Genomic DNA, 20,944 nt, shown 5'->3' with positions numbered 1-20,944 from the left:
TACGAACAACGAAAACCGTGTCGACCCTTTAAAGCGTGTTTAAAACCCGGAACCTCTACCACGTCCCACGAGCATAAAACAGCCGCCACTCCATAGGCCTAATTATATGAACTGAACAGTTCTTAGTGCCGCATCGGTCCGTGTACATTTAACAAGGATTTACCGGCGGCAGATATGCTCTGAAACAGGATTACCTGTGTTAATCCAGCCTTATAAAAATACTAACCGGCGCTATAAAATGTTAAAAATACGCTTCTTTAGCATGTGTATGTAATGTTTTTTTCTTTAGCATGTGTATATAATGTTTTTGGTCTAAAATTGAACGAAAAATGTACGGCGTGCTTAAACTAGTTCTTGGACATCGATAAAGCAAGCTTTAATGTTCACCTGGAATAACTATCAAGGAAGTTCTGCTTCAACTAACTAATGGCAAATCTTAATATACTACCCACTCTTCAACGCTATTTCACCACCTGTAAGTTCCCCTGCTTCAGTGTTATCATGATTAGACAAAGATTACACCAACTTCCTGAGTTATTCAAGTTCATCGTTTATAGTAAACGTAATTCTTATTCGCAATTAAAGCAACCACAAAATTTCTCACCTTGCGAACTGGACAATACATATTACCTTAAAGTGCATCTTATATGTTTTGGAACCTTACAACAAGGGCAAAAATCAAATCCTGCGGACCACCACTCCGAAGATGACAATTGTGCCTCATACTACTCTATTAACAGTTTCCCAAATACGGGGGTGTAACGAACTTCCACGGTATTTTGCTCGTTGCTGCGGTTACATGGGTACGGGTTGAAAGTTCTTTAATAAATGTTTTGACCTCAAATGGTTGGTCTTAAAATTAAAGATCGTGTAAACGAATAAGCTTGTATAGAATGTGCACATTTTAAGGTGAATGCAGTCTACACCGTGGCAACCCGCTTGGTGTGCTAATGCGACTTTCAGCATTTCGATTTATAACGAGAATGGAATTCTGTGACTAAAGGGTCATAAAATTTTGATCCGGCAAACCTGACAGGTTCTGAACAATCATCAAGACGTCTAGTTGCGCAAAGTTAAAATATTTTAATTCTTTTCCCATTTCAGCCACAATTTTTAACAAAATTGTCTTAATTGCTTTTCCTGGTTACGACTTCATTTTGGACAATAACACCAACGAGCGAGGGGGCCACGATATCCTTCTTAGGGACTAGTAAGTAAAATAAAAGTGAAAATTTTACGGGAGTATTATGAACTTAATATCCACGAACCTTTATATAACTTTCAACAAATTTAATTTCCACCATGTAAAATAAATTGCCTGTTTTGCGCCTCTTACAAAAGTTATCAACTTCCCTGTAAAAAAATAAGTATGCATTAAAACAATCATCTTAATTCTAACATATGCAGTAAAGGTTAAATAAAACGCTAGAACTCCTATAATTTATTACAAACGATATACAATCTGTCATGTAGGACACTTCTAAATTGTGAGGATTACTCCTGCTTGTCAAGGTTATGATTTCAATAGGTTGTGTTTGCATGCAATGCTACCGACTTTTATCAATACGTGCCTCATGAACCATCTACTTCACAATTTAAGAAGGCTGAAAACACTAAATGACTACTATATAGTTAGATGCATCTGCGATCTGTATCCAAGCAGAATTTGCACGTCGAAAAGATGTATGAACACTGCGATTTTTACGTACTCTCGTACAATCGTCAGACCCTCTCCACCCTTTTCTTGGTAGTGGTGGTGGTGAGGGAAGGGGGGGCAGTGTTTGGAGCAAATACCAAAGTACTTAACAGTTTTTCTAAGAAACCAAACTCCAAAGCTACAGCGTAAAGCTTTTCAGCAACCTCTAATTGCATAGTTTCTCCCTTGCAAATGTCAAATGAGCACGTTACTAGGACAATTAAAAGCTCCCCTTGCTAAGCAACTCTCCCACAATGCTATCACTGAGGCTCTCTTCCTCTTCAGCTCTTAAGACAGCATCCCCCTAAAACAGTAATTAAACCGTGTAATTGCTTTCTGCCCCGGAAGCAGCAAGCCCACCGCCCTGTTCTCCTGCCATTGTCAAGTTCCTTCATAATGCTGTTGAAGATAGTTCTTTCATCTTTCAACTGATAGATGGCCATTGGTAAGTCTACTGGCGTACTGGCCATTCTGTCGAGTATCCCTCTACTCAACGGTAATTTCATATTAACGTAGCGAACATGCACTACAATCAAAACGGCAAACAGAACAGTACTTCAGATCTTGAAATATCACTTTGAATGGGAAGACACATTGCAGGCTGGATTAATGAATAAAAAAAAGGGTCCTGTAATTGTGTTATCCACCGGAGTAACAGATCTGTCAGTTGGTCACACGAGAAAAAAAATAGATCACCTTCTCCGAACAAAAAGAATGTGTTTTTAAATTTTCTGCAATCTGATTCAGTGAGAAAGCTGACTTTTAAGACAAAGACCTAAAATAACGACGAATACTATCAAAAGCCACGTGGAGGGTCAACCGTTGCACTTTGCGATCAGATGAAAAATGAATTACGAGCAACCTGAAGAATGAATGAAATTTTTGCCAGAAAAACCTTCACACCAAGATGGAAAAAAAACTATGCCTACGGCATCATGGCATTTCAAGTAGCCAAAGAACATTCGTTCGCGCCTGCGGAAACAAATTACTGAACCATTAAACTAAAACATTGTTCTCATCTCCCGGTCACCCAAAGGTTGGAAAAAAACAAACAGGCGATAAATGAACATTTCCTATCAAGCGATCACAAACCTCTCGCTACAACGCACGTTAATAAGATCCAAGTTCACATCGGGAAGGGGACTGTGGACTACCATTAAATGCACTGACGTCAAAGTAAAAGTACGGTGCTCAAAGCTGACAGCCTCTAATTAAAGTTTAACCTTGAAGGTGGCATGGTATAAAATTTCAAAAATAACATCCTTATTTAACTAAGTCAGCTTTACATTATATATATATATATATATATATATATATATATATATATATATATATATATATATATATATATATATATAGAGAGAGAGAGAGAGAGAGAGAGAGAGAGAGAGAGAGAGAGAGAGAGAGAGAGAGAGAGAGACCTTGCAAACTATGTTCTATGGCTAAGTGGTAGAGTAACCTCGAGATGGAGAGTGGTCAAGTAAACTACAACCATTTCTGGTGGTTACCACTGGTTATACATTTTGTGGTTGCGTAGGAGGCCCTAGCAACATTACTGCCATTCCACCCACTCACGAAGAAAGTAGGTTCCCACGAATATCGACGATGACTAGCATTTTTAATATAATCTCAGTACGGTTGACGTTCATGGTATGTCTAGCCGTAATCTAGATTTGCGCGCGCGCACACACACACACACACACACACACACACACACACACACACACACCATGAAAGCAGCAGCAGCTTATTTGTAGCATGTCAATTATTGCCATGTTAATTGATTAATTGAATACATAATTTAGGACAAAGGCTAAGCACTGGATCTATGAGGTCATTCAGCGCTGAAACGGAAATTAACAGTAAAAGGTGGAAAGGTGTAACAGGAGGAAAACCTTGCGGTTGCACTATGAATGAATTGTTAGTAAAGTGGAAAGAAAGATGGAAGAATGAATATGAACGGAGGTACAGTACAAGAAACGAAAGGAGTTGCAGCTAGGAGCGAAGGCACGCTGCAAATAAAGTAATACCTACAGTGCACCGCGTGAGGTGCACTGACGGCGCTACCCGCCTACGGGATGCTAATTCACCTACACAAACTCGACTGAAAATTTAATGAAAGCATGAATTCGTTTAGTGGGCGCGATTACATACAATGTCAATTTACACTGGTAGCAGGCGGCACTAATATCTCAAGACCTGAAAAATTCTACCATGTCCACGTTTACATCTCTCATATCCCTATCAAGACAGGTTTGGTACTATAACCATATTTTTCTCAAAAGTGTTTCTTAAAGTTGAGAGCACAACCACTAAAATTAAACTTAATACCATTTATTTCATCAAAAATAATCATTGCGGAGTTGCGCGGTCCCTACTATAAATATGGCATCGTACAACTTCTAAACACGGCATCGCTTGCGCCTTCACAACACCGGTAGATGATGTTCCCCCACAGTACGTTTCTTCACTTGCCTTCAACCAGTCACATTCTCTCAGCTCCCCGACACTGTACGGTTCTTCCTCCGCCTTTCCTTTGTTACCATTCCTCTCCTCCCTCACTCACCCTTCCTACACTAGTTCCCCGAAACAACCAAGGGCCCTAAACAATCCCCCCGCCCCTCTTCCTCCTCCTCCACCCCGCAGCCCGTCTCAACCGCCCATCCACCTCCTTGTTACCACTCCAACACCGAGTGACGTCGACAACACTACCCGACTTTCCTACTGCCAACACCCCAGGAGCATAACCGCGGGTCCTACTACTCCCAACGTCCCTTTCTCCATCCTAACAGTGCGTGGGACGTTAGTCCTCAGTCAGGACAATTCACCCTCTGGTCAAGAACAGGCAGCCCCTCCGTCGTATCCCGTTCAAGGTCCCTTGAACAACGTTCAACTTCAATCTGGGCAACTTTTTTCCCTGGGCAATTCGCAGATGTAAGATCGCGCACGCCAATATAGCCAAGCTATATAAATTGAAGCTTCCCAAAAGAAGCAGGACTTGCCAGTGCAAGTTCATCGACTTTTGTACAAGCGAGGACTGCATACCAATAAAGGGGCAGGGCATGGGAGGTGACTGGCGCTCCACAAATATTCCCTCGTTGTACCGTTCCATCGGTTGCAATTTTGCATTTGTTTAGAACCAATACACTAATTCACTGACTCATTAAAGGGTCTGTCGTACAAACATGGAAGGAAGTCCTCGTTCCCGCATTAATCTTCATACGGATTCCAAATGACGTCATGGCAAATTTGTTTTGACAAACCCTTATGGAACCAAAAAACTGATATTTTTCATCGTTTACCAAAGGATCTTGTATGTTATAACGAACAAAAAACAAGGAAAAAACGGTGAAATATTCCAGTAAATAGCAAAGCTGGAACTAACTGTAAAGAAAAGAAAGATATATGAATAGAGAAAAATGTTATGAATACTCTAACTGGAAAGAAACGAGAAGGACCGTCTTGTTTGTGGCTTTGTGTATGTGCCCACAATTGGATAAATGCGCTATATATATGCATCACTGTTACCAGTACACAAAAACAAGCGTGAGATAATCACAAGGAAGGTCAAAAAGAAGAGAGATTCAATGAATATCATTAAACCTTCTTGACAGAAGCACAGATTAAATGGGAAGGGTAGGCGCTAAAATCTCCATTTGGCAACTTGAGGTGAATGAATCAATGATTCAAGCAAGATCAGCCTACACTTTAAATTCGCAACAGCCTACACTTTAAATCCACGAGCACATCAAGATAATAGCCGATTCGACGGCCTTAATGTCAGTTAAATAACTAATGAAGACGGCATTTTAATTTTTGTGAAACGAAATTTTAAAAACGAACAAAATTAGTGCGCGCTCTGGTGTTTTATCCAACAGGGTACACTCAATCTAACCGTAAATATTACAACGAAATATTCCCTTACTACAATATTTTTCAACGTACTATTCTAGTGCGCGCTCTGGTGTTTTATCCAACAGGGTACACTTAATCTAACCGTAAATATTACAACGAAAACCCCTTACTACTATATTTTTCAACGTACTATTCACTCAACTGATTAAAATGGCCTTGCAATACACGATGGAACCGCCTGAGCACTATTTTTTGAAGAGGCACAACATTAACGCAGTATAAAAAAAAACTTAAGGACATTAACTAGAACGAAAATATGTATTTTCTCTCTCGCAAAGTGTTAAGACTTATTCGTTATTATCTGTAAATGAGTATGAGTAACTTTTTAAAATTTCACTTGAGCAGGCTCTAACAAGGCAAACTTATTAATCATAACAAAGACGTCTGACAGCATGCATTCCTTACTCGCCCCACCCTAGCAATGTTAGTGTGCTTGCAAGACTATATGGTCAAATAATTGTAACCCGTACCCACTTCCCACGCTTAACTAAGAATATGTGGACACCAATGACTCACTGATTCACACCTAGAACCTATGAGGTCCGAGCTTCCGGAGTTCATATTCTCTCCCCTAGACTTAAGCGGTCCTCAAAGTGGGTACGTACTACTATATATTTATATATTTTTCTCCCTAAAAAAAATGCATATCCTGCGTACTCTCTCCATTATTTACACACAGGCAGGATGAACACACTACGTCATTGCATACTAGCTACCAGTTTATCACAGCTTTCGAAGTTGCAAACTACATAAAACTTACTAATCCCAATGGGCTGGTTTTCTAATATAGGCCCAAAATTCTTCTGAGTGACACATGGACACTTAGTTTTAAACTTAAGTGTACGGGTCACACTTAACACTTCTAACCTAACCTAACATGAGGTTAATACATTGCTTTGTATATACTTTCAGTAACAAATTCGTGGGACATCATTCGGATTTACGAATGGCTAAAGAATGTAGAACTGTCAAATACGTTTGAAAAATTAAGCAGCTGTCATTTGAAAGGCATGCATGGAAAATCCATTTCTGCAACGCTCAGTATATGCATATCAGCAAGTGTACCTTGCCCCAAAGGAATGTTTACATAAGCGATCTTGACTACCAAAGATTCACAAATGGATATCATTAAACATGTCATACCCAGAAATGTTAGCACATTTTACATTTTACTTATTCAAACCTCCTTTATAGGAATAAAATAAAGCCCGTAAGGTAAAACCCAGTGGTTATTTAAATGAGCCCCTGCAAAATAATTCAATGAAAGATGCAGTTTAAAAGTTTAAGATTCCCTGGCAATTCCACACCACATTAGGTCTACGCGACACAAATTACAGTAACCTATTACTACAACTTCTAAGCACAAAGAAACATGACCGAATTAATTATATATCTGAAAATTACTATACTCCTGTAGAACATTTCGTACTACTAAAATAGCCCTTTCAGGCTAGAACATTTTTAATGATCAAAATACCCGGCTCACTTCTACATGGCCAGCAAGCTAGAACCGTTACCGCGTTAAAACACGCCATGCTAAACTTAAGCCTCATTAATTCTGTAAAGGCTGGAGACAATGTATGTCACCAGCACTGGCCTTGGTTCCTTCTCATTTGAATACAACCACCGAATACCGTAGCCCCATAAAAACACTGCGTAACCAAGCAACAGAGAGAGAGAGAGAGAGAGAGAGAGAGAGAGAGAGAGCTACAATAAATCGTGTATAAATAAAGATCAGCGCAGTATTTACAACCGCAGCCAACTATGGGGCACCTGGCAGGAGGACGAAGAGGAGGGGGGTAGAGCAACTTCCACGCAACTTCGTGAAGTTGTATGGATAGCGTGACCCAAGGCCACAAACGCCGACCCTTACTGCTGCAGCGGCGCCTTAGGGGTCTCCTAATATCGACGTGGCGCCGGGCCTTTATCAGTACGTCTCGACAAAGTAACGGGACATTCAGCAACCTTCAATCATTCCTAATTACAGGCCCAGGACGAAAGCAAGTCCCTGCGACGAAGGCCACAGCTTTCGTGAAATCCGAAAGCAACATAACGCCTACAGTATTTATAGAGCGCCTGGCCGTTCTTTACATAGCAAGTTAAATATAATTTTCATCAACTGCACCACGGCTAACATGGACGAGACACGAACATAATTCCATTATTATAACTTATGGAATCCAAGACCATTAGGAATGACAATCGACTGAGCATTATGAATTTCATATAAAGGATAAGATTTTCACTAAAAGATTTGAACTCAAACTTGTTATGGCAAGGAACTGAGTATTGCGTCATCGTTTGCAGGTTTATTTGGAAAACGTAACAGTTAAACTACATGATACCCTATACTATGACCTCTGCAACCCTAAAACACAAACCAAGGCGGTTATTGCAGTGAGTGCAGGGGAATTGTGGTAAAACTTATTTTTCAATGAAATTTACAAAAAAGTGAAAATGACAAGCATAGCAGAAATTACTAGTCTTGTTACTCTTTAACTAGCAATCAAACCGGAACCTGATTAAATCTATGTAAGATTTAATTACCATTAATGTATTCAGTTAAACCCCCACCTCCCTTTCGCGATAGTAAATTCCCTTTGCCATCACTTCACCCTTAGGCACCATGACCACCAACTAGGAAAAAGGGAGTGCAAATATTAATGGCAATGACGCTACCACCATTGCACTAACTACAAACTAGGGCACCAATAGCGTCTACACCAGGTTTTGCCTTGGCCCCATTCTCTTCAAGAACAAAAGGTACTTGTGTTGCTCTTGTTGCATCTAGTTTAACCGTCAATCTTCGCGGCCGCTAGCCCTTCACTTCGCTTGGTTCATGTTCATTCCCTCATAAGTAAGGCTGAGGGAAACATTAAATAGTAATGAATTAAATATGGAATAAATATCTGAAGCCAGCGTTCGACTCTCCTACCGGCCAATGTAAATTTAGAGGAATTTATTTCTGGTGATACAATTCATTTCTCGTCATTATGTGGTTCGGATTCCACAATAAGCTGTAGGTCCCGTTGCTAGGTAACCAGCTGGTTCTTAGCCACGTAAAATAAATAAACCTTCGGGCCAGTCCTAGGAGAGTTGTTAATCAGCTCAGTGGTCTGGTAAAACAAAGATATACTCAACTTTTCACTGACGTAAACGTCTATAATCCTTTGGCGGAGCTGCTCCTCAACGACACTGTTCAGCTGACTTGTCCTTATTCCTATAAACAGCGCCAGCTCTTCTGCCTCTTTTGTGTGTTTCGGGAGACTTCATACAAGCTGCGTATTTCTTCAGCAATATCCATTGATCTCCTGACTATGTTCCTCATCCCTTCCAAAATTATAATTTTGTTGAGATCTTTTTTCCGACAGTGGGACATCTTAACATATTGGTAACTGTCCAAGCGCACTCTGGCCAGGAACCTTCAACATTCAATAATCACAACTTTTCAAAGTATCCTCCACTTTCATCAGCAGCCACGTTTCCGTTGCAATGGTTACATCGTTAACCACATTTTACCGTAACAGCCGCCTTCCAGCCTGTTCTTTTCCCTTTACTCTTTTCATATTAGCCAGAATTTACAGTCGCTTATTTTCAATTTCCTGCATTTCGCCCTCCCGTGCAATCTCTTCCTCCAATTCTGTCGTAAAAGCTAAGTTATCGGCATATGGAAGTTCCCAGAGGGAGTGCTTCATCTGCACTTTATCACTTCCTCCTCTACGGATCACATGTAAAAGGCTCAAGGTTCTAAGAAATTTTATCCTGATACACCACCAGTCACTGTCTTCACTTATTTTCGTTTCGTGGCAGGGCACTAAATTTGTCTTACATGCTATGCCTTCAAATATAAAGTACTGCGGCACACACACTATCTCTGGTGCACAAACTATTCCCACCTGCATTATCTTACGCTAACTTGTTACTCAAATTTCCACATCGCACTGAATCTCCAATATAACTGGAGTGTAAAATTTCTCCCCACCAGTGTGTAAAAGGGTAACTAGCTACTCCTTTAGATTATTTTCGAAATACTGCCTTACACGTTCCTATGTTATAAATTTCTCCGTCTTTACTATACTTACACCCTTTCAGCCTTCTGTATTTCCTCAGCCACTTACTCTCCTGACATTTTCTTTGCTTCTACTGTGGAGATTCTGACTCTTTCCTCCAAACTCTCCTTTGCCACTGCCTTCAGTACAATCCTCTTCTCCCTTTTATAAATCTGCGCCCTCTTCCATGACTGCCCCTCCCTCACAGCTTGAAGGCTCCCCCTCCTCATCTGCCCTTTTGATCAACCACCACATCTGTATCCGTTCCCCTGACAATACTTTTTAGTTTCCTTCTTTTGACTGTTCTTTTCATTGTTGTACTTAGTCTCGCCATAAAATCATCCGGCAGCAGTATGATGCGCTAAGCAGACATCACCTGGTTAAACAATTCAAGTCCTATTGAAACGCCTGGAGTATTTCATGAAAAACTATAAAAGCTAGCGAAAACCCTCCAAGTACCACGTACCACTTAGTCTCTTATTCAAAAATGTTTATATCCATTATCATGAGAGAGAGAGAGAGAGAGAGAGAGAGAGAATCCAACCTATTACATAGAACTGAGACCTTCCAATCACAGGCCTTCTACACACGGACGTGAATTAGGCCTTGACATACTAAACCACTTCAATGAACGTCAAAACTTCTACAGCGGTTGAAAATACCTTTAAGTAAACCTTGTGCTTAAATCTACAACGTACACCAACAACTATAAAGAGCGGACCAAAAACAACGCATTAATCAGCTCTATTACGGCTAACTTGCGTAATGCTGTACCGATATGCCCCAAGGTCACAGGGCCCAAATAGTAGTACAACTTACGTAATTCGTAGATTGTGGGCAATTGCAAGTTACGGTAGTAGGGGCTCAAAATACAGACTACATGAAACGCAAACTAAAACTGTACAATGGTTGTCATAATAAAGCTCCTGGTACAAAAACTATTACAAAAATTACAAACAGTATAGTAAGCCGAGAGAGAGAGAGAGATATGGGAGTGGAAGTAGCACAGCTTCGTAGCCTAGCAACAATGGCTTCGACTCCATGCGTCCGAGTCAGAGAGAACGGGAGGGTTATTGACGGGAGTACTGTACGGGTTTGGAGGTGAGGTAGAGGGGTTTAGACAGGGATGAACTACGGGTCAAAGTGGGGGTTCTTGGACGGGAGCAGAGTTCAAAGAGGAACGAAAACGGGAGGGGGAGGGGGATTTAAGGACTATAATTCCCCTCTTAATCCAACCAAACGACTTCCAAATGAAACTCACCCCGTGACACCCGTCCCTCAAATGGTTACCTCACGGTTAAGAGATTCGCTTTCCTACGACTGCAACTATTCATATTAATTCTTTAATGTTTAACCCAAGTTTACCGATTTTCGGACTGCAATGGCGATTGAGCGGTCTGGAAATTTTACATTTAGAACACAGTAAGTCAGGAAAAAATTTACACCAAATAGGGAATTGGGGAGATGATCCGACTACCGGCCACTAAACCAGTTGAGTAACTAATAATCCTGCTTAATGAAAGGACAAAACGAGATGCTCATCACATATCCACCTTAATAAAACTAAAAAGTTCATCAAACCTGTCCTGTATTCATCATCTGGTTGAATAAGTCTCAAGCGAATCCCAACGCGCGACAGCCTCCACGAAATTAAACTTTCCCCAATTATGGAGCACCAGCAGTTGCGTAATGATAGGGTCTCCTAGCCCACTCTACTTTCCCCCTAGGTTACCAGCAGCTGCTATAACCTGCGACTCCAACTGATCGTCTCCATACGTCATGCAGCCTTGCCCATTGCAGTGGTCTCCCGTCATGAAGCACATAAAATTAAAGCATACAAAAAAGTTCTCGTGTTATGTGATATAAAGAACACTATTCTAGCTTTAAAAAGATTCAATAACAAGATAGCTAAAAGATAAGTTAATTTCCAAAATTGCTAAAAAGAAAACATCATGCCAACAAGTTTTCCACTGTCGTTCCTAAAATGGTGGTTGAGTAGCAGAACTAAATGCAGTTCTTATAAAAATTTGTAATATTTCTATTTACTCCATCAAACAAGCTAAAGTCACTAATTCTTCAATAAAATGTCGTCAAAAGGGACCCAAGCTGTTCGCTGGCAAGTCAATGCTGTGAGTTTTGGTTTTGTTTATGTCCCTCCAAATGAACTCCTTTCGAATAATAAAACGCACGAGCAGAAGTACGTGCCAGAAAACGGATGAACTTGCAATAATGATTCCCAGATTAACTCCGTAATTTAAAGTTGCCTGGAACTTTTAATGTGTCATCTCAGCCTTCTTAAGACCGATAAGGCTTGTTTGCTAATGTACCTGGGATATAATTACATTTAAGAGATACTGCGTTACGATATCTGATTTCTTAAAAGAATCCTATCTACTTCAGTTATACTTATACCTATAATGTTTTCTGTGCCATCAAGCACTTTAATTCCCCAAACCCCCAACTGGTAACTCAAATGTAAACATTTGCATTTAGTCTCCTTATTTAAAACGATACAAAGCCCTTTTCGACCGATGAAGCAAAGTTAATTATAATTTTCAAATTGGGATTCAGATAATTATATGGTATTTCTCCGAACAGCGTGCAAATTACTTTTCAATTTAACCTACAGCCACTAACCAAGATAATTATCCAATATCGGAGATGCCAGGCATAGCAGCTGCTACTGCAGGCAGCAGCCACATGTCCATAGACTATTCCACTCCTCATTGGGAAAGGACCCCACCACCACGCCCTCACAAGCCCCTGCGTCTTTTTCACGGGACCACTCCATGCGTTGGCAATAAAGAACTTCAATTACCAGAGAGAGAGAGAGAGAGAGAGAGAGAGAGAGTGTTAATAACGCCTAATTTCGTGATTTCCAGAAAATTTCAAGCACGCAGTTTAGTGGCCTTGGACGAGAGTAACGTCTGACTGGTTCTTACAACTTTCAATCTAATGTACTATATAGATTAACGTCTTTCCTAAAGTGACCACATATCAATATATAAAACTTCCACTTTATTTTGCTTCTAAAGAAAAACTATCTATCCGTAGTAAAAGATTACAGGATATTCTAGAACACGTGTCCGCTAAAGACATCTAACAAAATCCCTAAAACAGAAGTTCTAGTACCGCAAATACTATAGGCGATTTGAAATTTGTTTCTCAGCAACCGCAGATTCAGAATATCCACATGCATGCCAAGACCTAAATGTCAAGACACTTAGCATGACAAAGTAGGTGCTACAGCTTGAAATTCATGGCATCGCATTTCCACTAGAAAATCTCGAAAGGCACTCAAGTATTTAAGGTTTTTAGGACTGAACAATTTCTGCTAAAATACATTACCGTGTGATTCATCAGTCCGAGCAATTATGTCTAACGGGTTCACAATATTAATTCAAGTCAATAATAATAAAGGGAAAAAAATTCTAATGCACTGTCCATGTATAGTTAGTCCGTAGGGCGTAGACTAACCGTGAATGGGGTTCTTGTCAGGAGAGAGAGAGAGAGAGAGAGAGAGAGAGAGAGAGAGAGAGAGAGAGTGTCCGGGGTCATGGTTCTCCCTAAACGGAACTTATTTAGTGGGAGACAACAGTGGTGGTTAATGATACGCAGTACCTGAGAAGTGTGTAGAAGAATAAATTGCTCACTGCTGACAACTGTGTATAAATCACAAGTCAAAGGTATATTGTACACGCCGTTATATCGCCTAGTAACAATAAACAAATCAACATGGCAGCTGTTAAATTGATACAAGTAAAAAGAAATAACCAATATACTTTCATTACCTATAAAACTATGCAGTCCCCTTTCTGTTAAAAAAAATTTGTAAACAAACCCCAGGAGAAAATTACAGCGCAATTCATAATACACGTCATCAGTAACAACCACGCCAAACTCGACCTAACACCTGTGGTGCGGTGTGGTGTGGCTCACCTGAACACACCAATTATGCGGATGTACTCTTTTAATCTGGAATCCTGCGTTTCACTCAACCCTCAGTCAAGTTAATATAACACGTCTAAAAGACTGTTACACTACGAAAGTTATCTTTCAGGGCAGTTTTAGATTCTATATTTTCACATCAATAGCTCTGCCAAAAATATAATCACAAACGTTTCAAAGTTACAATAACCACGGTGCACAACTTAATATAACACGACAATACTGAATATAACATGACAATACTGCTCTACGTCAAGTTCTAGACCAAGGGGGCAGACCAAACGCCTCCAAACCAGGCAACAAATTCAACTCTTTGGCAGCAAGATAAACATGAAAAACATCGGTAAATCATCCAATGAAACTATTTTGGGTATTAAACCTTCAATTGGGCGATTCCTCACAACTAATGTCAATATCAAGAATCTTGCAAACGACGTCAACAATCCAGCTGTTCATAGTTTTTTTTTTTTTTTTTTGGTCATCCACTGCGTACACTATCAAGGTAAAAAAATCCTTATTTAACACACCTGCCTCATTAGCACGGTCCTTACCACGTTACCGTTACCTGGTCGTTAACAAAGACAACCGCCTAACTGATCAAAAGGTGACAATCAGTTATATTCGAAGAACAATAAATGAGTTGGAAGGCAATCTTAGGAATAGCGTTACGCACGTGGTGTCAATTAACGCACGTCGGGGCCTCAGTTTTGATTGTATACAGTTTGACGCAGCAATGAATTCACTGAGATTTCCGTTCCACCGTAGGTACGACACAACCAGAAGACAGGATTAACGCCAATGTGCCTGATCCAAAGCTTAGGCTAAAAACAACCTTATTAAATTCTAGAGCTCGTTCGTTCATCGTCCTCTATAATAGTTCGTCTCCAGATTCGACCACAGGTCGGAGTCGGTGAGCTGTGCGCCGTTACATCTGTGCCACGAGGCCACTGTCATTGATTAGAACCTTTCGATATTTATTAAAAATTTCCTAAAACTAGAATGAGAATTAAGCACAAACTACAAGCAAGACACTGGCAACCCATGGAGCAAAGTAATATCCTTCAGCATGCTTCTTTTCTTGGGTGGAGAGAGAGAGAGAGAGAGAGAGAGAGAGAAAATATCACAACAACCAAGTCACTAAGCTGCTATAAACAGCGCACCTCATACTACATGACCAAGCATAACTGGGAGCCATGCTACATCTGGACTAAGTTAGAATGATCTCATGGTCACGTGTTCTGCAACTGTACACAACCGTTCTTCAACACTTACGGGAGTTTCGTTCACCAAACAATGACATTCGACTTAAACAAGGAAACGAATAAGATTATTTAGTAAAGGAAATTTAAAATTATGACGTTGCATAATACAGAAAAGGAAATGTAAAAAAAAAAAAAAACCAATGGAATAGTTTTGAAATTCACATTAGACTGCTAGTTGTAGATAGCTTTGAATCCAAATATGAAGCATGATCACTAAAAACTGATAATTATCGAAATTAGATGTAAGAAAGTCTCTCCAATGACGACTCGAAAACAGTAAGTGGGACGAATTCTTCTGTAACCTCTTGTTGTATCACAAACATCTCACAAGAGCGGAAAAATTCAACACTCGCATATATATTAAGGAAAACAGGTGAACGAGCAATGCACCTCAACTCCAAGGTAACCTACCACCCGGATTGAATCGCCAACAAATTGTCAGGACTTGAACCTGTATTTATTTAGCTTAGAACCAATAGTCAATTTAGATCATCAAAGTAGGAAAAAAGGATGGATCGAATGCAGAGTAGGGGGTCAGGGCCACTGTAGACCTAGTAGGGATTTTTGTGATAGGCATTTCAGAGGGAATATAACCAACCAGACTTACTTGACCTAACCCAATATTGGACGCAGTGTCTTAACCTAACCAGACTTATTTTACCTAACCTAATATAGGACGCAGTCTTAACCTGGCCTAGAGGCTTCGCCCCGTAATTCCCCCACACCCCAAGTACCCCGTGACCCGCTACTCAGCATTCTACCCGAAAATTTCTCAAAACAGTGAAACTTCGATAAACTATAACTTCAAGTACCAAAGTCAATGTTAATAAATGCCGACAGCACTTTATGCATCTCACTTTGAAGAAATTAACCGAGACCCTTGGAAATCTTAGAGTAACATTTATTTGGAAGAAAATATTTTATTAAAATGATAGTAATATGACAGTAAAATGAACTGAAATGAAACGGGAAAAGGCGGGAAATTCCTCGAACACACTAAAAACAGTGATCGTTCAGCGAGGTCGCTCCATGAGCTTCCGAGGGAGTTTCCACAGTTTTCCGTAGGCTGTTGTCCGGATGGTGTTGTAGCGTAGCAAATTTTAATTTTTTGGAGCGTGAATACAATTACTTCTAGCAGTGATAATTACTACTCGATAGTCGACAACCCTGGGTATCCTATTTCCGAAGGTTACGTAATTATACCATTTCCAAACAGTCTTATAACATCGTAAAATTTTTAATATTTTACAGACTTCTGACCACACGAAACTAAACCTCCAGATGGTACCAAACACTTAACGGGGCTAGAGTTGCCCTACATAATACTAAGTTTGTAAAATATGAAAGCGTCACAGATTAAAACCGCTTGAACGTCTATTTAATTACCCTCAAGTTACATGGAAGACAAACAAAAACTAAACGCATGGGCAGAATCAACCACAAGTGCATTAGGCCCCTTTATGAGTACCTATAGGCCTAACGCTCATTATTGGTTATCGTGCGAATAGGCCTAAAAGCACAGGCAGAAATGCATTGGGTTGATGCGAGATGGCCAAACGAACGACTTCCTCTTCATCCACAGAGGGGAAAGTCATGAGACTAACACGCACTTGGAATAGTAGGCCTACTGGAGACAAATTGCCATTTTCACAACGAAATAGGCCTAAGGTTTATGAAACTACACAAAATGGGTTGTGTACAGGACAAAGCAGCGCAACGTTACTTGGAGTGAAACCATGCAGATTAAAAACAAACCAGTCTTCACGGATCGTGTTGCCATTCCCTGTTGTCAAGCAGGATAACGCTCGTTTCTCTGAATTGCTTTGCCTAATTATGAAACCGCCTTAAAAAACATCAAAGTATTATGTTGTGTAAAAACCAACATATGAAAATTTAGCCTTTAATTATAACCCTACATCGTCCTAAATATTCAATAAAACGCTCAAAACTGTAATAACAGAAATGCAAAAACAACATTTCAATACATAGCACAGCAACTAACACTGCAACGAACCCAAACCAACCATAACCACTTAACGTAGTCTAATCTAATCACAAACTCTTGGATCGTTACGATCGGTGCAACTTCGATATGCATGATTTTTATAAATAAGGTATAAACCTACACACAAATCACCATCATACAATACAGCAATCGTCAAAACCAGCCTACACTGCCTAAAACAAAAGCACAAGATTCAACGGCTTCTGAAAACTGGTTAGCTCCCATTTTCGTGCGGGCCAAAGCCTCATTCTGATCAAAATCCCGTTTGATGGTGATCACGTTTTCCAACAGATCTTCGAAAACAGTGAGGTACTGACAAGGGCTTCCAGAGAATAAGCTCGTCGTTTTGTTTTCCTCCCTCCCTTAACCATGGCATTCACATAGCATACAACCGCCAGCGGTTCCATGTCTCCCTAGAGAAAGCATTGACATTAAATTTTATTGGGAAATCTGTAGAAAGTCTGGCGTAACAGGATAATCGGTATTGTAAAACATTTCAAGCTAAAATGGTAAGTATGACTAATTTTTTCAAGATAGCAGCACACTGAGGGCTCATTTCAGCAGTTTTAAGAAAAACCAAAGCCACACGTTGACACAAAAGGCTCAACGAAAAAAAAAAAAAAATCCACTAACCTACAGCTTGTACAGAAAGGTTACAGATTGGGGGGGGTCATCATAGGGGTCAAGTTTAGTTTAGGAAGTCACAGGCGTCAGAGGGAAAAAGTAATTTAGTATCTGCCATCTTTCATCCATTCCCTGATCCTCTTCATTCTCGCCTAAGGGCAACCCCTCGGTAGGAAGAGCGGTTTGAAGTTGGGGGTTGATGGACGAGAGAGAGAGAGAGAGAGAGAGAGAGAGAGAGAGAGAGAATTAAGCCGCCTCACCACGGGATGGCCCTCATCCCTCCCTTGGGGATTAATGGAGTCAAGTCATTACTCATACGCCCACACATACTAAGAATTTTTGGTCTGAACGTGTTTCCTGGTACCATTCGAAAGCATGCACATACTAAACTGTTTTCCGTTGTCTCTATAGGTAATATTTACAAATACAGAGGATGAAGCATTTACCAAAAACAAGGCTAAACTATGACCTGCAAGCGACTGCCTGCACAAAGCTTTTGACGAGAATTTTTTCAATGATGGAAGTTATTTCCGGTAAAACTATGTTACACTAATAATTCAAAGCTCGTCAGCGGAGGAGAAAATGTACAATTCTTACTGTAGAGGACTGTCACATGCGCCCGGACAGTCGCTACAGTTCTGAGGATACCCTCCAACACAGCTGTCTTCCATATTGGAGTCACTTGTTACTATAGTTCACCAGTTGTCAATAAATTTCATACAGAACATACGAAGCACTGGACAACCTATAGGCACTTGGGCCAATGGATGGCAACAGTCACCCAAAACCATCCATCAATAAGGGGGAGTCGTCCCTCGAAACATCCGGAAGGTTTACGGTCCGTTGTCAAACTACCCTACTCGGGACAGTCTTAGCTCCACTGTGTTTACACTACATGGTGACGCCACAGACATACTGTGACATGTACAAAAACATGACTTTCTAACACATCGTAAGTTGTAACTGCCAATGTGAGGGGGGGGGAGGAGACAGGAACTGGCGAAACATTTGTGACGAGATATCTGTGGGAGTGGAAATACCTAAATTATGCAAAGTCGGACCATATTTAAACTATAAATATAGCAACACAAAAATAATCCCCCCCCCTCTCTCTCGCGTCCTTAAAACACTTAAGACGACAACGACCTACAGAGTTCTGTCGGCCCCAATAACTCAATGGCTCTAGCCAAAACCTAACTGTCACGAAAAAACACACACACACTGCAATGTGGACTAAATTAACAAATTAAACCTAAGTGCGAAGTTACAATAACTTCATTCTAAAGACTACAGTATGTACCTCAATTCTGGACACTCAAATGATTTCACTGAAGCATTAGGGAAACCACAGTCCTTTAAGGAAGTACCCACTGATAGACTGTTCTAGTAGCTAAAACTGGGGCATGTCTACTAACACGCCTACTGTCACGAATACCCTAACCCACCAACAAACCAATGAAAATGTATGACGACCAATTTTTTTTTTTTTTTTTTTTTGTTTTTACTAACGTTTCATCTTCCGGTTTCAGCAGCTATATCAAATTTGCCTCCCCCCCCCTTCTGAACTTTACAGTGAATCTTGCTATCTTTCCCATCCCCCTATAATGATCAAGTTAGGGTCATTAGGTACTAAATGCATTGAGTAGTTTCCCCACACTGGGAGGGGGTTTATATATTTTCAGTAATACGACCAAATACATACATTATACGATACGGTATACAATTTTCAAAACTATTTGCCAAAGTACAGCTTCCCCGGCATGTGCGTGGGAGGGGGCTATCCTCTCATGTTTTGTAGGAAAGTAAGTATGGACACTGGACACCTGACATCATCCAACCTTTGATATACCTGATTCCAAATACACACTACAATTGTAACTACAAAACTCTTGCCTTACTAAAGGTTACTTCCTCACCATTATAATCGGGTTTGTGACAGACAAACCTGAAAACTAAGTTAAAGAATACTCCGTTAAAATATGCGGACGTATAAAAAAAAATAAATAAATAAATAAAAGGAGAGCGAGGAAATTTCAAGGCATGCTTTGAGACTCCGCTCCGATGGACTTTGCTCCACCCCGGGCGAACAATGGCTTAATGTTATCACTACTGATGATTCTACATGGCGATGATTCTGGCTTTGCCCTTACGATCTCGCACAGACTGTACTGACCTCATCCTTCGTGACATCACCGTTGGTGTTTTCGACTTTCGCCGCTTTCTTCTCTCGACGGAGGAACGAGAAACTCCTGCAACAGTAAAAATTAAGTTAGTATATTTAAAGGAAGTTTCAAAAACTTCCAAGGTACCAAACTGCCTGCCAATGTGAAATTCAAATCAATAGTAATATGATCTTTGAAAAAAAATTCTTATAAGACCTGGTAAATTTGAAATCCTCTGTAATAATTTAGAAATAACCATAGTTAACAGACAATCTTCCATATTCTCGAAAATTAAGAATTGAAATACAACAATAATAATTTATCGGAACAGTTGTAATTATCTTAACCAAAACAGTACTCTCATTAACCTGAACATGAGATTACTTTGGAGAAGCTATATTTATGACGATCTCCAACAATCAAATACTCATGACTGAAGAAAAATGGCGTACCTGAACGATTTCTTCTTTTTCACTTTCTTCTCCTTTTTCTCCTCCTTGTCTTCTTTGTCATCCTTTGCTGCGTCTGTGTTAGCATCGTTTTTCTCCTGGAAAGGCAGAAGACAACAACAGTCATTATAAGATATCATCAGAATTTTTAAAAACTAAAAAAAGTAAAATCGTCAATATGTCCAAATCAAACCTTTTTAAATTCAGTATGTCAGAACCTTAACAATTCAACTTATAACAAATGTTTGTATCCAGCAAAGTAAAAAGCAACAGACAACTGTGGCAAAAGCTGGAAAACTCCGACAAATGAAAATGCAAGAAATACGGGAAACAAAACAGTGCAACAGGAATCAAAAAGTAAAACAAATGTGCAGTTGTGACACGGCTCTAGCAGCTGCTTTTGCTTGTACTGTATCAGTAACAATTACCTAAAAGGCATTTTAGCATGAAAACCACTCAGTGCCACTGGGTTTTTTTTTTTTAAGTTGTTAATATGTAGATTTATTTATTCGTATTGGGAAACTTGCTCCCCAAATTATTTAACTCTTGAAGTTAATGTAGTCCACTTTCTCAATTTTATAGTTACACGCGTAACTGTATAATGCACTTGTTATATCCAGCGAGATTCTAAGAACGTCGTTTCCTCTAAAAACAAACCCATTAATGGTTTCATTACTACTACTAATAACTAATTTGGGACCACCTCTAAAAAAAATAAATGCTCGTACTGTAAAGAATATCTTACACATGAATTAAATGCAAAGATAAGCGTGTTACATACTTTATAAATCTCTTAAGTGTAAGCACAGGCGACTAGGCTATTCAAGACATCCT

The 20,944-nt window shown here is 39.9% G+C and overlaps 1 protein-coding gene across 5 annotated transcripts in view; it reads right to left on the bottom strand.

Annotated features, from left to right (window-relative positions):
• The window catches only part of LOC136834415 (fibrous sheath CABYR-binding protein-like), an 88,810-nt gene that overhangs the window by 41,989 nt on the left and 25,877 nt on the right, over positions 1–20,944 (bottom strand). For 4 of the 5 annotated variants that reach the window (XM_067096981.1, XM_067096985.1, XM_067096986.1 and 1 more), the window contains exons 3-4: positions 20,114–20,208; positions 19,673–19,748 (exon numbers count right to left, since the gene is read on the bottom strand). The exons of the other annotated variant lie outside the window; for it this stretch is intronic. In XM_067096981.1, the coding sequence (XP_066953082.1) occupies positions 19,673–19,748; positions 20,114–20,208 (171 nt within the window). The remainder of the gene's footprint in view (positions 1–19,672; positions 19,749–20,113; positions 20,209–20,944) is intronic. 5 annotated transcript variants of the gene reach the window in all.

Source organism: Macrobrachium rosenbergii, chromosome 53 (assembly GCF_040412425.1).
Source record: "Macrobrachium rosenbergii isolate ZJJX-2024 chromosome 53, ASM4041242v1, whole genome shotgun sequence".
Taxonomy (NCBI): Eukaryota; Metazoa; Arthropoda; class Malacostraca; order Decapoda; family Palaemonidae; genus Macrobrachium; species Macrobrachium rosenbergii.
The sequence above is the reverse complement of the archived record's forward strand: the minus strand, read 5'-3'. Positions and strand labels throughout refer to the sequence as shown.